At 39.6% G+C, this 19,538-nt stretch overlaps 1 protein-coding gene across 11 annotated transcripts in view; it reads left to right on the top strand.

The window, feature by feature from the left end:
• The window catches only part of LOC129718919 (high mobility group protein DSP1), a 50,420-nt gene extending 32,103 nt beyond the window's left edge, over positions 1–18,317 (top strand). For 10 of the 11 annotated variants that reach the window (XM_055670156.1, XM_055670145.1, XM_055670146.1 and 7 more), the window contains 3 exons: positions 7,584–7,747; positions 7,829–8,003; positions 14,607–18,317. In XM_055670156.1, coding sequence (XP_055526131.1) covers positions 7,584–7,747; positions 7,829–8,003; positions 14,607–14,864 — 597 coding nt within the window. In that variant the 3' untranslated portion in view covers positions 14,865–18,317. The remainder of the gene's footprint in view (positions 1–7,583; positions 7,748–7,828; positions 8,004–14,606) is intronic. The other variant, XM_055670155.1, reaches the window with a different exon arrangement.
• The last annotated feature ends 1,221 nt before the right edge of the window (positions 18,318–19,538 follow it).

Raw genomic sequence — 19,538 nt, 5'->3', positions numbered from 1 at the left:
TCGTATATCATGTTGATAATGTGTTATCACTGAGAAAAATCAGAATTTGAAGTCAGAAGTTGTCGTAAAATACATTAGAAACTTCGTTAGATTTTTTTCGAAAAAAATTTAGTCAAAATCAATTCTGAACAGATTAAGTTTCTGAGTGTATGATGCAATCGCCCGAGAACCGCTATACGACGCCATGTCTACTTTGATTTGATTGAAGAAAAGAAAGAAAAAACACCCCCAATGCGGTTCGAGAGCTGGTTGCGTCCCGCTTATCCCGCGTGCACTGCTGGCTGCCGCGTTGTTAAGTGCTGCGTCGTCATTCGTTCCTTTCTTCGTATGTCTCAAGTGTCGTAACGGTTTTTTTCTTCCTATTTTTCTTTCTTATCCCGTTGTGTCTTGTTTCGCTTTTTTTCTTGTGCGTCGCTGCAGCTCTTTAGTGCTTGTTTCAAGTTTACCAACGGCGGGTAAAGTCGATCTTCAAAATTCGACTGGAGCGAAACTTTAAACACGCGAATCAAATGGACAGCTTGTTCTCCTGGTAATGCGTACGCGCTCCTCCGTCCGTGCCGGAATGGGGGGGCCTAGCAGGTACAGAAAAAATCCCGTAAAAAGTGGCACAGCTGCGTACAACAACACACGAAGTAACTGCAGTTGGAACCTGTTTGGTGGATTTTATAGGTCAAATGTTGCGAGGCAGTCGATTTATACGCACTTTAATTGCGTCTCAGGCAACAAACTTGCCTCGCAACCCCGCCGATGGAATCGTCTTTCTTCGTGTGTAAAGACCGCTATTAATGGTGCTCGATTGTTATCGGTTGTTACGATTGCGCTGTGTAGACAATGTTTCGTTAATTGTCAAATACAATGTGGCAAAAAGTTGTCCGTACCCCGCTGCAAAGTGAAATAATGATGGTGTTCTTTTTTACTTATTTAAAAAAGGACAATAGTTTTACAGACAATTGTTGGACACCGTGTAGCTTGTAGTTAGAAATTGATTCACAGCAAGCCTATTGTACTCGAGCAGCACGGTATCGAATACTAATTGCAAACGCCACAAAAGTAATAAATGAAATTGAGTAACTATTTCGACCGGGAAGTTGTTCCAAATTCCAAAACCGCACCATTCTAATCGTACATTTTTCAGTGTCATTTACACGAACTAAGCCACCGGCAACAACCGCCGGAGTAACGAGGGCCATAGAAGGAGCAAACGAACGGTCCACCACCACCACCCGGGCTGTGGTGGTGGTCTCCTTCCATTTCCTTTCGCCAAGCCAAGCCGGTCGGTTATACTGCACAGAGCTGTAATGTCATGTCATAATAAATTATTTCCACCCTCCTGGCGGAAATTTATTGCTATCCGGTCCGCTACGCTGCTGCTTGCTGCACTGCACCGTATCGTGGTCGGTGGCACAATCCTCGTTCCTGTTCCATCCAAAAATCCAGCGTCAGCCTCGTCCTAGTGGAAGAGAACTGCATTACCCCACCGTCGTCCACAAACGCGCACACACACAAACAAGTACGCGTACACACACACAAACAGGAGACGGAGGTAAAATCCCCAATGCTTTAAAAGTGCAAATTAAAATAGAGTCATTCATCATACTCCCAGGATGGCACACCGGTGAAACGTTTCATGTGGTATGAAAAATTTCCTGAAACCCGAAGTCAACTTCTGGCTCGCCTCTTCTCTCGCTCGTTTGCGCTTGCCGGTAAAGAAGGCTATGGAAAAGCGCTGGGAGTATCATCCCCATTCAAGCCCATTATGCTGATTGATCGCTTATGTCGGGTTGCAACTTTCCCGCATGGCCAACTGCGATTGGTTCGTGTCGCGTCGTTGGGGCGGGGGGTGACGGCAGCCAGCCGCGCACGTGAAACTGGAAACACGTAAATGATTGATAACATAATAATTTTAAATGAAATTGAATTTAATAGCACTGTCCTTCCCGTTTTTTATTGCTCTTTTTTATCTGCCATTTGAATTGAGCGACGAGTATACCGGGGGTGTGGCATGGAATGCGGAATGGCGCAAAAATTGAATCTTCAACACTCTTTAATTTCACGCTTGCCATTTTGCAGTGCGGAATCGCGCGAATCGAGAGGAGTATTGATTTCGCGCACAATTGAGATGAGCGAGGAAAAAAGCAGCCTTAAGTACATGTGTGGGAAAACACTGAATGATGAAAACAAATTAATGATTCGTTTAGATTTTGCCGCCATTTGTTGTGTGAGGTATGTGTTACGGCCGATTGCGTGCGAAGATTGGAGGGCTTTTGTAGATTTGATAGATTTTTTTTCTTCGTTCGTTTGTTGTTTGCTTGCTTCGTGTGAGGTCAAATTGTGTGCCCCCCCTGCGGGGGAACCAGCTGTTAGCAATGACCATGTTCGGGCCACAAGCACAAGCGAAATAAATAGGTGAGGCCGCCGCGAGTTATGAACGGGCGAACAATAAACGGCTTTGAATTTCTTCTCGAGAGGTTTGATCGGCGGTGGTTTTAAACAGCTGTGATCCTGAGAACGGTTTTTTTCTCGCTACAAGGTTCTCCATACAAGGTACTTTCAATTGTTCTTGTCGGCAAATTATCATTCACAGATGGTTTGGAACAGTGTGGTTTGGAATGTTGACACAGTGCTGAATAGAACTTATGACTGGAAAAGCTATATCTTAGTAAAAAAGCACTTTCATAAAAATCAGAAAGAAATCCACTTGAACGAAATTCAGTGTTTCTTTTCAAAATTTACCTACCGTAAAGCGCCCTAATTCTGCGCGGCTCTTAATTCTGCGCATTTCGTATAGAATGTTGAAAAAATATCAACTAGAAGCAGATTTTTAAAAATGATGTTTGGAAGTGATTTTCTATATATGAACTGTCAATTTTCTGCTTATGTTTCCTTTTTACTAAACGGCATCAACATTTAAATACGAAGTACGCAGAATTAGGGCGCCTAACGGTAACTACAATTTGACAATTTGCTGTCAATGATTATATGCATCTAAAGCATGTTTCAGTGCTATACTTTAACATGCTGCTAGATTTCTGCGTTTCGTTCCCGCTTTTTCTGGATTTGATAATAGGTCTCTTTTAGGACTTCAATGATGAAATCCTATAAACTATGTTACACTAGTCAAAAACAATCATTAACATTAATAATATCGCTAGACCCCTCGAGGGAGAAGGAGGAATTTATTAGTTTCCTGTTGGGAACAAAATTGCCACAGCGATCAGAACAATCGCAACAAAGCAACCTATGAAATGCAATTAGGCAATCGTCTACAAAATAACTAAAAATAGCTTGCAGATCATCAATCAGCTTTTTGATTAAAGATTTGAAAGTGAGTAAAGACGTGCTAAACCGATCTCAAATGGTCAAAGGAGTTAGTTTTCGTACTATTAACAAGGAGGAAAACCCGAGAGCCAAACAGATTTGTTTGTGCGTTAAGTTTGACAGCTAACCTATTGGAAAACTGTCCAATTACAACGGACTACACGTACAATTCAATTCTAGGGAACAAACACCCAGTTCGAGCACTGCAACGATTCCGGTCCCTGAACCCTGTTATGTGTTCCGGCATTCCCGGCGATTGTGAAATCTCTTTGATGCGTTGTTATCTTTTCCGAATTGAACAAAAAAAAAGTAACCTCCGCGAACAGCGGCCGATTTGGCACCGTCGTCGACGTCGCCGTCGTCATCGAATTTCATCCTGCCACCATAATCGGGGTTCTTCAGCCAGCAGCAGCCACCCAGCCAGGCCAAGCAACGAATGGATGTGCCACATCCAGTTCCTTTCACCCGTCGTTTGCTTGCTTGCTTGTTGGCTGGATGTTGTACTACTTATATATTTTAACCTCTCACTCCATCCTAGTTTTAGTGCTGCCTTTCCGCCTGTTTGCCTGCTCGCTGGAGATCCTCGCCAAGGTTGCCTGCCTGCCGGAGAGTTGGCGAATGGATGACGCGTCAGGAAAAGGGTGTTAGGTTTCTGCTGATTGAAATTAAAATTAGTTTGCGCTATCCGCTCAGGGTGGTGCTATTTTGCTGAAAATCCCCAATTTGATCAAATTGAAATGTTCCAGCCTTTTTGGTGGAAACATTTCAGCATTGCCTCCGGAACTGACAGGAATTGTTTCCCAAATGAAGACGTGGGTCGCCGATTACAGTTGTGCTTAGTCATCCTAAAGAACTGTGCCAGTCTAGGAGACCGGCGTAAATTTTGCTCCGGGTTGAAAGATGCCATTTCTGAAAGCTGCAACCGACCGACGGACCGCTCCATCTCTGTCACTGCTGCCGTCAGGCTCTGCTGATGTTGCCTGGCCTGGCCGAGAACGACACACGAGAGTCTTCTATGTAGAATATACATAACTCGCTGTGGCGTGTGCTGCATTCTATGTGCTTTACTATACAGAAAAAGCGTATGTATACATTTATTTCATCGTGCCCTGGGTTGTGTTGCAGTAAATGGCAGCAGAAAAACATGGAAAGCAGCGCACGGTTGTCCATCCCCGCAGTGCCATCCCGGCACTTGCTTCTCTCCCCGACAAACGTTGCAAAATTGGACAGGATCGACTCTAAATTACGGTTCGCAATTACAGTCACAATAATTCTTCATTTTAGGTGAATTGCTCAGGACCGTATCTGATTGATGCTGGAAATTGCATTTGGACCCAATTCGAATAAAAGAAAAACCATATCTGTGTGTGTTACTGCATTTGTGGATGCCGTTTGGCTTGCTTCTGCAGCGTTCAGCACACTTCCGTATTTATTAGACGGTCGTTCATCATCCTGCCACTCATTCAGCAGCCAGTGGATCCTTCCAACAGCACATCGCAAGCAAGGTACCGGGCTGGGGAGCTCGTGATGGGCTTTCGGTTTTGGATTATTCCACTTAAAATTGCATAGGACAGCTCTTTTTAAAGCTACATACGTGTATGAGTGGTTGCTTGCTTGATCTGTGCAGCGTTCAAGGACTCATTCCGACTGAATAGTTGAAATATTTTATGAATCCAATGTCAAGTTGAAAGACGGAAAAACAGTCGAAAAAAAAGTCATACACAGGCTCGCTTGATGAATAGAACTCATAAAGAGTGTGAAAAGCGGGTTATTTAGCTTATGCTGGCTACAGGAAAAAATCATGTTCTGTTTTGATTCTATTGCACCATTAACCCTAGGTTAAATGCAAACTGGAATCTTCGATCCTGTGTGGAATGTTGAGTACTGAATGCAGCTCTAATCAAACTCTGCTATTTACCACCCGGATACGAATTGAATACGGGTACTTTGTACGTCGAAAATGTGGATAAAGATGCCACTTTCTATTATGCACAAATGCCGAAGAGAGCGAACCAAGCTGATTGGAGAGCTTAAACATTTTTCGATTTAAATTTTGCAGTCCTCCAAAATTGAAATCTTGACTAATTGCAAGATTCAACCAACGTGTTCACCGGAAACCGCTGTTGAAGTTTAATAATTCTTCAAGATGTTATGATCAACATTCACAAAATCACGGAAACAAACTGGTAAAAACAAGATTAAAATAAGAATTACTTCTAAGTGTTGCTAAAATGGTATACAACCATTTACAAGTAGTAAACAGGAATAAGATATCGAAAAAAACCGCACTCAATACGAATACCGAAAGCGGCGCTTCGTGAAAAGGGATCCAAAGATGGAATCGAACGTCAGGTCTTGTAGATATTTCTGAAGGATGTTTTAAAATAAACGTGTGGAAAAATCTGAACAATTTCGTTTATTTGCAAAATTGCATGGTTCAAAAAATTGCATAAAATCCTCATGCTTTAATACTAATATACCGTGTACAAAGACCTCAGTTCTCGTGGCTTTTCCATCCGGCAATTGCATAGAAATCGGTCTTGAGCGCCTTTCGCCAACATGGAAAAAATAATACTATAATTCGGTCGCAAACCTTCGAGTTGCAAATTTTTTGTTCCCCGGAATGAGAACCATTTAAGAATATCAGAGGTTGATTATCTTCTCACTTAGATAACCGTCAACATCACCTCATTCATGACTTAAACTTGGCGATATCCTTGCAGAAGGAAAATTTAAATCCACGCAGCGCGCAGCCAGTCAAAGGACGTTGCAGAAACGTGAACCGATGCTGTTTCGTGTTGCCGGCCGCCCCATGGTCGTCGTCGGCGGCGGCGTCGTCCTGTTCGTCGCCAATTGACGTCGTCATCTCTTCCTACTGCTGGGTGCTGTGTTAGGCACGACAACGGTACGGACGGTGTTATATGAATGTGGAAATATCCATAGTTATGTTTGTACAACCGCTCGTCGATGAACAAGACGACGGACGGTGTGGGGAGAGAGCGCAGCGAGCGTGAGGAAAAGTGCGCCCGTTTTGCTATTGTACATAGCACCGGGGTCTGAACATACACGCTTTTCCCACATCGATCCTATTACTCATCCCACCGCCTCACCAGCCCAAGGCTCCGCCCGACCCAGGAAGTGAAAAGCTCTCTCTCCTCCGCTGCGCTCTATGTCTATATACAAACGCAACATCTAGCCCTCTCCACCACAACCGCCAGTCCTCCTCCACCCGGGGTTCTCTGGCAGCACGGAGTTATCCTGCAGCCGCTGTTAGCTAGCACGTTCCATTTTTCATGATTGCCTCCTCGAAGCCTCCTACCGAACATCGCCCCACTGCGGCACAACCGTTGTCGTCCCCTTTTTCGCAAAGGTCGGTCGGTCGTCGTTGTTGTTCTGTTTTTCCCAACCGAACCACCCATCCAATCACCCAAGATGCGCTGAAACAGATCATAACACGACCGACGATGTTTCCATTCGCTCCGAACGCGCGCGGAACGTTGGTGGATGGCTCTCCAACCATCGAAAGCAGCAGCACCAGCAACGTAACGCGGTGTGGTGTTCAGCTCGCGAATCAGCCGGAGCCCACAGCCCCCCAATGCTTTGCTGCCAGTGCCGCTGCTGCTTTCATTGATTTTTCCGAAAAAGGAAATGAAAGAGCGTTTCGGTTTCGTGGATGATGGTGGCAGATGGGAACTACCGGTCGATCGGTCGGTCGGTCCATTGGCTTGAGGAAAATGTTGCCAAAGGAGGAGAAGAAGGGGACAAAATTTATATTATATACTGGTGTGTGCACACAGAATTCTGTCGTCGTCGACGACGACAACGACGACGTTTTGCTTTAGCCGCTGCTCTGATAGTGTGTTCCACCGCGCTTTGCTTGCGCTCTCCCCCTTTACCTTCTCCAAAAACTGACATTTTGAGTTCACATGGCTAGGAACGCAAGGTTGATGAATCAGGAGATTGCTATTGAAAGCAGCACTTTATCTGTATGTGCCCTAATGTCGCCAGATTAATCTGTGAATTTATGCAAAACTCGGGGCGCTTTGACGGGGTAATCTATTTTAACAGCACTCCCGATAGTGTTTAATCAATAATTGTGCCAAATTTGGGTTGCAATAACATGCTTTAGATTAGAATTTAACGACGGAAGAAAACTCAAGATTATTAACGCCGTTTCCGTTCAAGTACAAAAACAAACTTCCGCACACCCGCGGGTACCCCCTTTCCGTTAGAATGTTAATGCCACTATTTTTTATTGCAACCAGACGATGCTGGATAAGGAAAAACAGCGCTTCCACGAGATGGCCGAAAAGGATAAGGCGCGATACGAGCTGGAAATGCAGAGCTACGTTCCACCGAAGGGCACCGTCGTCGGCCGTGGCAAGAAGCGAAAGGCCTTCAAGGATCCTAATGCCCCCAAGCGGTCACTGTGAGTATCCAACAGCTAACAGCTGCTTCGAGTAGCGCGTGCTAATATCGATTCTTTGCTTCCTCTAATATTTTTTTTTAGGTCGGCATTCTTCTGGTTCTGCCACGACGAACGGAACAAGGTGAAGGCTCTGAACCCGGAGTACGGTGTCGGTGATATCGCCAAGGAACTCGGCCGAAAGTGGTCCGACATGGATGCGGAAGTCAAGTCCAAGTACGAGCAGATGGCGGAGAAGGACAAGCAGCGATACGAGGCGGTAAGTCGAATACTCTCGAGGGGCTCTTTAGGGAATGATAATTTTAGAACGGGAAAAATTCTCAAAAAAAAAATATGAATACATAGACACAATTAGGTTCACTGCTGAGACGTAAGTAGAATGGATAAAAACTGCTTTAGGATAAAAAACATGGCGTTCCTGACGCCCAAAATCATTATTCTAAGTGCAAGCAACAATAGCAGAAAGCGCAAGAAAACAAAACTTTCAAGCTAGTAATAAAATAAATCATCGCCATCATGGTTTCTAAGTAGTTTCAACCTGATGAGCATAGGAATAGATAAGTGAAACAGTAAAAAGATTGATATATTTTGATCACTACTTGATCAGTGTTTATTATCGATTATCCAAATTGAAATTGTTTTTCACTCCGTACAATCAAATCACAAAAAAAAATATTCAAACTTGCAATCAACGAACGTAAAATAAATATTTTCTTTTGTTATTTTACTTGTATGATGCAGTGGCCAAGGTTAAAGTAAAATCTTGAGAAGCAAAAAAAAATGATTATTGATTGGTTTTACTTAATTTGGATATGTCCCAAACATGCCGGAAAGGACAGAAGTGGTAACAATATGCCCGAAGGGATAGTATAACGGTAGACTTTCGAAATAAAAATTAGAAACAAACAGCAAAAAAATGGGGTCGGAAAAAAATTCCGTATAATCGAGTCTGAAAATTCGGATAATCGAATCCCGAATAATGGAGAGCCCGGATAATCGAGTCCGATCAGTACTACGAAAAAGGAAAATACGATGAACAGTAAAAAGTCAACCTTCAATAATCTGAACAAAATTAAATTATTTGAAAAAAAAAATACTAAGCATAAAAAACGAACAGCTGCCTATAGAAATGTAAAAAATATTAGGCAAAAAAGTATACTTGGAATTGAATGGCCTAGGAAAATTGAATGGCCTACACCGTGTAAAATAAAAACCGTGTAAACAAAAAAAAAGCGTAAAAAATACCTTACTGTACCGATTATAAATTCATTTCACGCTGGCCGAAAAACGTTTTTAAAGGTAATCAAAATAAAGCAATCGTGAATTGACCTCAAAATGGTTTAAAATGCTCTAGATGACAGGAAAGACGAACAAAAATGAACCAAATTTAGAAAAAAAAACGAAAAATGCTTTGAATGTAGTTGAAAACGACTAAAATTTAACTAAAATTAAATTTAATTGAAATTTATAACTAAAACAATATAAAAAAATACAAATCGATGCCAAATGTCCGAAATGATTAAAAATTCTCAGGAAAATTCCAAATTCAACTCAAAACATTTGGAAACCCGAGAAAAAAATGCCCTTATATGATCCTTGGAGAGGTTTCTGGAAGAAAGAAATCTTCTAGTTTTAACTAAATTCGAAAAGAATAATACAAAAATAGTCCAAAAACACACATTGAGCCCAGAAAAGGACAACCAGCAACATGATAAACGCTGAAAAAATAAATCTACAAGTTTGACAACCAAATTTAACTCAAAATGAATGAAAAAACATTCTGTGAAGCAAAACATCCCTAAAATCAAATCGAAAAGATAATAATCTTGAATATAACTTCAAGTAGGTAGATAACTAAAACTGCCTGTACACCAGCGTATGTAGTAGGGTGGGGCAAAGTGATCGACATTCGGGAATAAATCCTAAATTTACCGCTTGGCATTTCAATTTTGTTTTGGGAAACTTACTTTCATTTTCCTTTCTAGAGAACTCAGTAATAATTTATGTTTACACTACATTACGTTAAATTACAGACATATATTTTCTACCAAAAAGACGACTTTCAACGGTATTGGAAAAATGAGATGAACGATGAACAGTTGAAAATCAGCCAATAGAGACTCAAACGATTTTGAAAGAATTTTATCATTGCTTAAAATCACTAGAGCCCTGAAGAGTAAGTTCCATTCAGGAAAAGGGTTTAGCAAAACGAGAGGTTTTAACGTGTGTGACAATAGCTGGTAAAACAATTATAAAAGACGGCAATTTTTATTCAACAAAAATCAACAATCAACATTGTTGCCTTGGATAGCTATAAATCCAGTTAAGAAGAAGTTGCATGGAACGGTCGAAACTGCTGCCTTGAATTACTAAAAAATGATGAAATAGACGCAATTTACACCGATTCTGAAAGCGGTACAATGGTTCGGATTGTTTTTGATAAATCGAACACTCTGTGTGAAGATATGAGCTCAGTTTTTTTTACACAAATCCAAAATGTCTCTGTAGTCCCACAAGGCAGCAATCTTGGACCGGTACTATTCATGTTGTTTATCAATGATATTTCAATACTACTTTCGGATGGTTGCCGTAAATTGTACGCCGATGACGATAAACTTTTTAAAGTTGGGAGAACTGTGGATATATGCAGCCAATGGTGTTCCAAAATCTTTCTTTCTAAAGGTATTCAGAAATGTAGTAGCATCTCCTTCCATCGGACAAAGAAACCAATCTTGTTTGATTATACTATGTCCGATCAGCTTCAATCGAGAGTGACACCGATTCGCGATCTGGGAGTTCTTTTGGATAGTGCACTTTTGTCAAACTGCACTTCAACGAAATTATCTCTAAAGCTAATCGGCAACTCGGATTTATGTTCGTGATAGCCAGTGAGTTTTGTCTTAGATCGTTGTATTTCTAGTGCGATCCTTGAACTCTGCTTCCATTCTGCTCTGTAATATGATGTCCATTCCACAGCTCCTGGAAAATTCGTAAGACATGCTCTAAAATTCCTTCCTTGACACAACACCTAAAATCTGCCAGCCTACACTGAACGCTATCGGATTCTCGGAATGCGTACTTTTGAGCAGAGACGATTTGAGACATAAGTCACATTTATCATGCGCCAAGTGGAGACAAAATCAATCGACTTTCGATGAATTAGAACAATCGGGACAGGTCCCGACCTCAACATTTTTTTCACACCAGCCCTCAACATTTGAAATAACCAATCAAGTAATTGGAGGCATGGTACTATTCTAAGTACTACTTTGATCATGACCAATACTATATTACCGGAATATGTTTCAGCCATATCTCAGAACCCGATTGACCGATTCCGGGCAACATAAAGGATCACAATACCTTTGTTTTGGCGGTTGTTGAGCGTAAAAGAAGTTAAAGAAATGTCAAGAAAACGAAAAAATACGATTGAATAAAACCAGTCGTTTGTATGTATGTGCATGTATGTATGTATGTATGACCTTCTAGATTCCACTGTCTGGCAGTGATAGGGTGAAAAAAGACAATGCTGTTGATTCTTGTTTCTGCGTCTGTCTTGTTTTCGGAACCTAGAAGGTGTTAGCTCTACCGACCTTCCAAAGACCCTTTGCAGAATGACTGAGTACTTGCAGCGCATTCCGGAGTCAATTTCCATTCGGTAAGCCCCGCCTCAAAATAATATTAGAATCTAATAGATTCTATTATTATTCTCAGACTTTCAATTCATTTGACATATCAATATCAAAAAAATTGACCCGTATTTGATATATATAGGGTAACTGACGGCTTCGTCAGGTGATATGCATTGTGGGCAGGATTCAGTTTGCCAAGCTCTACTGCTTTTATTCCACTCAGAAACTCAATGTGTGTTAACTTACCTTTAACGTTGAAGTTTTTCTGTTCGCATGAATGAATCACTCCATTAAAAACTCAAGCATTTTTATTGTTTTTAGTCGTTTGTATGTATGTGCATCCCCCAAAAATCTCAAAAATTGATGAGGAAAACAAATGTTAACCCTTTCTTTACCATAAGGTTTTTACTCAAACAAAAATCGAAAAATAGGTTTTTAGCGAAAGCGCTTGAACGAACCCTACTTATTTTATCCCAAATTATAGTTTGAACGAAAAAAAAAATCCAAAATGGTGCTGTAGAGCACCACTGGGTCTTACGAGTCACATTTTACAAACAATACAAAATCAACAACTAACTTTATTTTGTCTAGATATCTTATAAAAAGTTAATAAAACTGAACGGAATAATATTTTATATTATGTATGATATGCTGTGAAGCAATTACGGCATAACGGCCTTCCACATTTCGAGCAACAGAAATATGTGAAATGGTTACGAGAATCACAATGGTAACAACATGATCGCTCGTCACATGCTACAGGCCAGTGAGCAACACCATCTAATCTGGAGTTCAACTCGGAAGCTTTCAGCGGAAGTCGAGATTTTTTTTACAAGGCATCTGTTTCTGGGATCAACCTCTACGCTTTACTATTTGTTTTCCACGCTGAATGAGCCAGTTAGCAATTTCGATACGAAAGTTCAGCAACGTAATTCTGGTTTCATCAAGTCGCGTATCGTGACGTCGGTATTGTATTGAAGGCATCGATGTGCTATTTCAACCACTCTTTAGAAAAGCACTTTGAATGATAATTCTGAATTTTCAAACGTGTTGAGAAGAACTTCATTTTTGTTGTTATTCGCCCACTGGTGCTCTGGTGCACCAAGGTTTGGGCATTCATAAAACTTGATTAAAATGAGAAAAATGACTACAATTTGTTTTAAGGAGTGTTGTGACACCTAATTAATAAGAAAATATTTTTTGCACGGATCAACAATAGAATGGTGATAGCTCATGAACAATAAAAAATATTGAATTATTTTTTGAAGAAAAAAACAGCACTTTTTCGAATGTTTGATACTCTAATAAATCATTGACTGTACATTTTTGGATAATGTTTTGCCGGAACATAAGTCACGCCTAACTTAAGAATATATTTTAAAAATTTGAGCGAGATTGCTAAATAATTCGTAACGATACACACATCTAAACTTGTGGCTCTAGAGTAACCATGGTAAAAATGGTTAATGGAATGCAAGAATCCACCTAGTCCAAAGAAATTTCCATGGTAGCGTTTCTTGTTATTGAGGGAGCATTCGATACTACATCTCATTACTCAATGCATGGTGGCATATTCATAACAAGAAAACAACTACAGAATGCTCTCAAGACGGGGTTTTATCATCCTTGTTGTAGCAATTAGTTGTAGACGAAGGTTTCGAAGTTATTAGTTTCGCAGGCGCTGTAGTGATTCTAGTTTGGGGAATGCACGACTGCGTTATCTTACAGCTCAATTGTGTTGACTAGAGGGCTTAAGTGTAAATCCCTCCAAAACAAGTACATATTACTCTTCACTCTTTAGAAAAGGGAAATTTATTATTCGTATACACTGGCTGGAGGGCACCGAAACAAAGCTATCCACTAAGGCAAAATATTTGGAAAATACTTGACCAGAAACTAAACTGGAACACTCAAATCGAACAATTAATTGCCAAAGCTACAAACGCTCTGTTTATAACAATAATTAGAACAAGAACCAACGCCTCGTTAGTTTTGGGGTCTAAATGGAATGAATCATCCATTCAAGCTACGCTTGGTAAATTCCAGAATTCGGCCACAACATCAATTTATCACTCCACTCCATCGAAAGCCTTCTTTCATTTCATCGGGTGGTTCAACTTCAGTCGGAAAACGCTATGAGACTGAATCGGTTGACTAATCTAAAAGAAGAAGATCTAACAGGACAGCCAAGAATACCGAAAGATTTCCAAATAAATAATTTATAAAAAGTAACGAGGTTTGAGTAAAAACGAAACCAAAGATAGGAAAAAAGGGGTCCAAAATTCGAGAAGGCTCACCCTCGCTTCTACGTTGCTAAAATTATTGATTTCACGGGAAAGAAATTATCTACATGCAGATATTTGCATTTTATATGATTGCCACTCTAAACTAGTGTGGAAATGTATCCTGTCGCTCCAGCAGTCGGCTAAGAAAAACTAGGTCAATGTATGCTGTCTCATCGAGCGTTATAAATCAGAACTCGGTGAATAGGAATGCGCTTCTTAGGCTCAATAAGAAAGACCAGAGGACGACGTTCACAGGTATACTCACTGTCCGTGTAAGCACGCCGAGTATAAATGCAACGCAAAATGTGGGAACAAAGAATCGATCAAAAACGGTGTAAATACTTATTCTAAGGGTGGTAAAAGATCGAAAAAGAAAATGATCTCCAATTGAGCTCAGACTAGCGAAAATTGGGAACTTTTTCCGCTAGTCTAAGCTAATCTAAATGGCAGAGCAGGTTAGAGCATGAAATCGCGAAAAAATTAAGCTCAGAATAGTAAGAAAACGTCTGAAAATGCCAAAACACAACTCTGTAGTTTTGAAAAAGTGTCTAACAAATGATTCCGGATTAGTATTAGAATAGTATTAGAAAAAAAGCAGAACAAAATTTGAAATTCTACTAAAAATAACAAAATGCTTCTAAAGGCTAGAAAAGGTAAACCTGAATATTAATCACAAACTGTGCTCAGAATAGCGGACAACGTTTCTAAAAGCTACGAAATTATCTTGGTTTACGCTTAAAATTGCGAACAAAACGTTTCTGAATTCCAGAAACGCTAAAAAGTTTAAAAAAGAAATATTACAAATTAAGATAAGAATAGCGAAAAATATCTAGAAAATTATTTACAGTTATTTTCCGTGTTTGGAGATTTCGGGATTTTCCTTATCGTCCTTAAAATCGATCTTGAGTGATAGTTACTGACCCGATATATTTGTCTTTCTTTCAGGAAATGACCGAGTACAAGCTGAAGTGCAAAAACGAGCAGCAGGGTGGCGGCGGAACAGCACTAAACCTCGGTGGACTGCAGCAAACCGGCCTCCAGAACCTGCCCCAGCACGTGCAGCAAGCAGCGGCAGCTCAGCTGCAAGCCCAGGTGCAGCAGCAGTTGGCTGCTCAGGCGGCAGCGGCAGCTGCAGCCGCGGCGGCTCATCATGCCAACGATGACGATGACGATGGTGACGGTGACGAGGATGATGACGAGTAAAATCAAGCTTTCGATTTGTATTATAAATATTTTCTTACGATGATATTAAGCAACCGGCAACAGCAACAACAACAACAGCAGCAGCAGCAACAACATCAGCAGCAGCCGCAACAGCAACAACCACCACTAGCAGGAGGGACGACAGGGCAGTCGGCTCTGCTCGCCAGTTTGATCAACCATCGACAGCAGCAGAAAAGGAAGCCTCAGCAGAACAGTGACGATGGCGAGCTGGAGCGCGATCGGTCCTATCCGCCTCCTCCTTCTTCTGGTAACTGAAGACATATAGCCACAAAACACATTCAACACACATCCCGTCTTGAAGCTGACACAATCCAGGAAGCCTCCGGTGAATGATAGAATCCACTCTCGTTCCGTCATTTGCTGCTCCACACTTCTAGAATAGCTAGTGTGTGAGGATTTCCGGATGTTGTTCTTGAAGAAAAAATAAACTGCAATATTCCTTCCAAGAAATAATAAGAGTAAAAGAAAAAGAAGAAAAAAAACAACCATCTCTAAATGTTGTTCGGGGCAAAAGACAAAAAAATGGTGTCCATCAGAAGATGACCTAAATTCTAAAGCTCCTTTTTTTCTATTTAAAAGCAGCAGCAGTTTGAAAAGTCGAATTCAATTTTGATTTCGAAGGAATTATTCATTCATACATAAAAACTACAACAAAAACAGGCCAACTTTTTTTTTTTAATTTATTAATCGATAAATCAAAATCAGTGAGAAGTAGCTTTCAATGGAGCGTTCGAAATGAACCAAAATATCCAAGAAGATAAGTGAGTCACTAAAGTAGTTCACTGAGACAAACAAAACAAACAAGCACACATTGACAGAACAAAAAGTTAAGGAAATATTTCTCAATACAAAATGAGAAAGGTTGATAATGTATAAGCGGAAGCGGAAAGGAGGAAGAGAGCAAAGTAACAACTACTAAAAAAACGTACACAACAGTTGTAGACATCGGACGCTATGGACACTCGCTGCCATGATAGCCATGGTCCCCGGCGAGTGCAAGATAGAATGGAGAAGAAGATGAAGAAAAGTATAAGCGGAAGTGAATGGCGCGTGTGTGGGCTTATATCTGTATTATATTAAGCGAAGAGGAGCGAGAAGAAAGGAGTAATTCAGGAACTCTCGTTCTCTCTTCCTGTAGAGTACCACCCGAAAACAAAATTCCGTCATCCTCCCCCTCCACACACACATGCTTTTTGTTGTTTATTTTGGAATGGAATGAACAATGTAACTTTAAAATACACTCTGACTTAGTGCTATTTGCTTTCGGTTTTTTTTTTTTCGGAAAATTACAAACACCGTTGTATTTGTAGAACAAAATCTATTCTCGACTATTGTTGGATGAGAGGAAAAAAACTCCGAGAGCCAAACTCTTCGACTTTCGCAGGAATAATAATTTGTTCGATCACGACATCCCTTTGGTTTTCTTTTTTTCTAGTAAAGATTGGTTTCCATGACAAATGGCGCGTCACTACTTAAGAAGGAAAAAATACTTGATTTTCGTTAACCCGGGTAAAATGCGCTCTTCAGTTGTTGCTGTTCTCGGTAGCGACCCTCTTGTCCAATAGTAGAAATCTTTCATCCAAATTATTTCGTATTTCGTTGTTACACTATCAGATGGGTCTAATTTTTTGTTTGTTATGTCTATACTTGACAAGCGTACGAGTGCGGAATGTGTGCAAAAAGGTGTGTCCGAAGATTGAAACTAAAAAAATCAGAACAGGTTCAAACAAATGAAAAAATAAAAAAAAAAAAAACAGTAAGTAATGTTCTAGACTAGCGCCCAGAGATTAGTTCGTTAGTTGAAATAAACTGATACAACTGATAAAAATCATCATGCAAACAGCAAAACAAAACAAGAGAAAAAAGGTTAGCTGGAAAAGAAGTCGCAATTTAACGCGATGATTTTTTTTCCTTCGGCGAAAAAAAAGAAGAGACAAAACAGTGGTTAATTAGTTATTTTCCTTGAGGCGAGAAATCTCTTAAAATATATTTTCTGACGATTTATTTTTTTTCTCACTGATAGAAATTCCTTTATTTTTATTATCATTACTGATTAACGTAGTCCTAAGTTCGATCTATACAAGAATGCATGATTCCCGAGAGAGAGAGAGAAACGTAAGCGCAGTGAGACACGGCGAATTGTTGAGAAATTCGCTGGCTGCGAGTGTGTGGTTAGTGTGTGTGTATGCGAACAATAAAATACCTACAAAAAATAAGAAATTATCTAGCATATAAGAGTGCAAGTGAGAGACTTTTCGCTGAATTAATAAGAAAGAAAAAAATAAAGGTGGTAAATAATAACACTTGAAATAAGAGAAGAGAGAATAAAATGGAAACTTGAACATGGATGATTTGTAGAAGTAAAAACCGCCACAGAAGAATGAAAATGAAAAATACGCATTGAATAAGATACAAGTTTGATCGTAAGTTAGCTAACACGGACACACTTATCTCTCAATGTAAATATTAACGAAAGAGTGGACAGGAAAAGCATAAGGAAGGAAAAAACTAGACAAAATCCATACACATAGAAACCGCTCTCCTCGGACTTACTCCGAATAGCTGCGAAGTGCGTGACAGGAGAACCATCTTATTTGGAGATAGAAATCGAAGTTTGGTCGAAAAAGAGAAAAAAAGTAAGGGCGAACAAAAATATACCTATAAATAAAGGAAAACACGCATTATAAACAAATTATTACAAGAAAAAAAAAACAAGTAAAAAGGTAAATAATTAACAAGTAAGTTTTAGTAAAAATAAACAGCCAGATAAATTAAAAAAGCAAACAGGGCGAGAAAGCAAAACAAACAGAAGCGGCAAGAGACGAAGCAAACTAAAAGTAGAGCTTTTGCACTTTGAGCCGGAGTAAAATCACACGCGTTGGTTCAACAAGTATTTAAAATCAGAAACCCGACACAACAACAAATAACAACAGCAGAGAACAAAACACATGCGCGCATGCCTGTATGCAAAACAGTAAAAACCAACAACGTCATAAAAAAGACACAAAAGGCGGAAATCGACGATTTCTCATCCAGAGAGAGTAGAAAAAAAATCCAGTAAAAAAAAAAACAAAATATTTAGTGATCGGTAAAAAACTGAAACACAGTCACACTCACACAAACACACTGAAACTTACATAATTGAAACAAAACAGGATAAAACCCAGACAAAGAGAAATTAAGTCGGTGAGAGACAAAGCAAAGAGAACCGCTAAGATGACACGACACTCACCCACTTTCACAATGATGAAACCAGACAGAACACACACACACTCAAACACATAAACACACACACAAGCCAGACATTAAGAAGAAAACAAAAATAACATCTCGATCCCCCTTCTTTTGTATATGTAATACTGTACGTACGTTAAACACATGTAATTTTACTGAAGACAAAATAAAATGAAATTAATTGAAAAAAAAAACTAACTCAAATGGAGTTATTCGTGCGGGTGAAAAACTATCACAGTCGAGTTGTTCGCGAGGTTGTGTGGGGAAAAAAATCCACCAGTGAAAAACTATCAAAATCTGCACCATTCATATGAAACAAAAAAAGAAACATAGTAGGCATTGAGTTGTTGAGAACTTGCTTTCGTTGAATTTCTTTTTTTATAAGTAAAAGTGTCATTGAGAACAATATGTCGGTAAGCGTTTTTTTTTATTTTGAGTTAAATTTGAAAACATTTTTTTTGCGGCCCTGAGCATATTTTTTATCTCGTTGGGTTTTTGTGACGCTTTTTGTCTCTTTCGAGCTCAAGCTGGATTTTTTATTTATTTTCTTACTTTTATAATTTATTTTGGTGATATTCAGCAGTTTTTTTGATCTGTAGAAACGTCTTTTCACTATTCTGAACTTATTTTGAAATCATTTTCCGATATCTTTAGCCAGTTTTAAAGCGGTTACCTATTCTTTTTTTATACCCATTTGTCGTGCTAAATTAGGGATCCTTTTTTTAAGTCGTATAAAATGTAAAAAATAGTGACCATTTTGTGGTTTCTTCTTCTTTATGGTTTACTAATTTTTTTAGTTTATTCTAAAGCCCTATTTGGAGTTCCATGCGAAGTGAAAATCTCATACAAAATGTTAATTTTTTCACGCTCGTGAAAAATGCAACCTGCGAATGTTTCACTTCGCTTGGAACTGTAAACAAATTCGATCCAGCGAAATCGAAGGTTGTGGATTTCATCTTTTTCACTTGGGTTTATTTTTTTCACGCATGCAAACGCTAGTGAAAAAAGCAGTAGCAAGCGAAAACTTGCGTGCGTTTCTATATTGTCAGTTACAGCCAATTTTCACTTCGCTCGGAGTGTAAACTCGTGAATTTCGCTTCACTTGAACTGTAAACTGCAGGCTGGTGAAATACCTGCGTGTTCCACAAACGGGTTTTCACGACAGATTTCGCAAGCGAAAATTTACGCTTTTTCACTTGTCAAATTTTTCACTTCGCTTGGAACTGTAAACTATGCTTAATGCGTTGATTCTGTTAAATTTAATTTAACCTAGTTAAAAATATTGCATTAAAACTCCGAGTCAGAGTAACCGACAATAATTTCATATATATGCTCGAGCGCCTCTCCATGTCAAACTTTAAACTAATTGGGTAGAAATTTTCAACTACGCCACTGGTCGAAGCACTTTTGACAGCTTTG

Source organism: Wyeomyia smithii, chromosome 1, assembly GCF_029784165.1.
Source record: "Wyeomyia smithii strain HCP4-BCI-WySm-NY-G18 chromosome 1, ASM2978416v1, whole genome shotgun sequence".
Lineage (NCBI taxonomy): Eukaryota > Metazoa > Arthropoda > Insecta > Diptera > Culicidae > Wyeomyia > Wyeomyia smithii.
The sequence above is the reverse complement of the archived record's forward strand: the minus strand, read 5'-3'. Positions and strand labels throughout refer to the sequence as shown.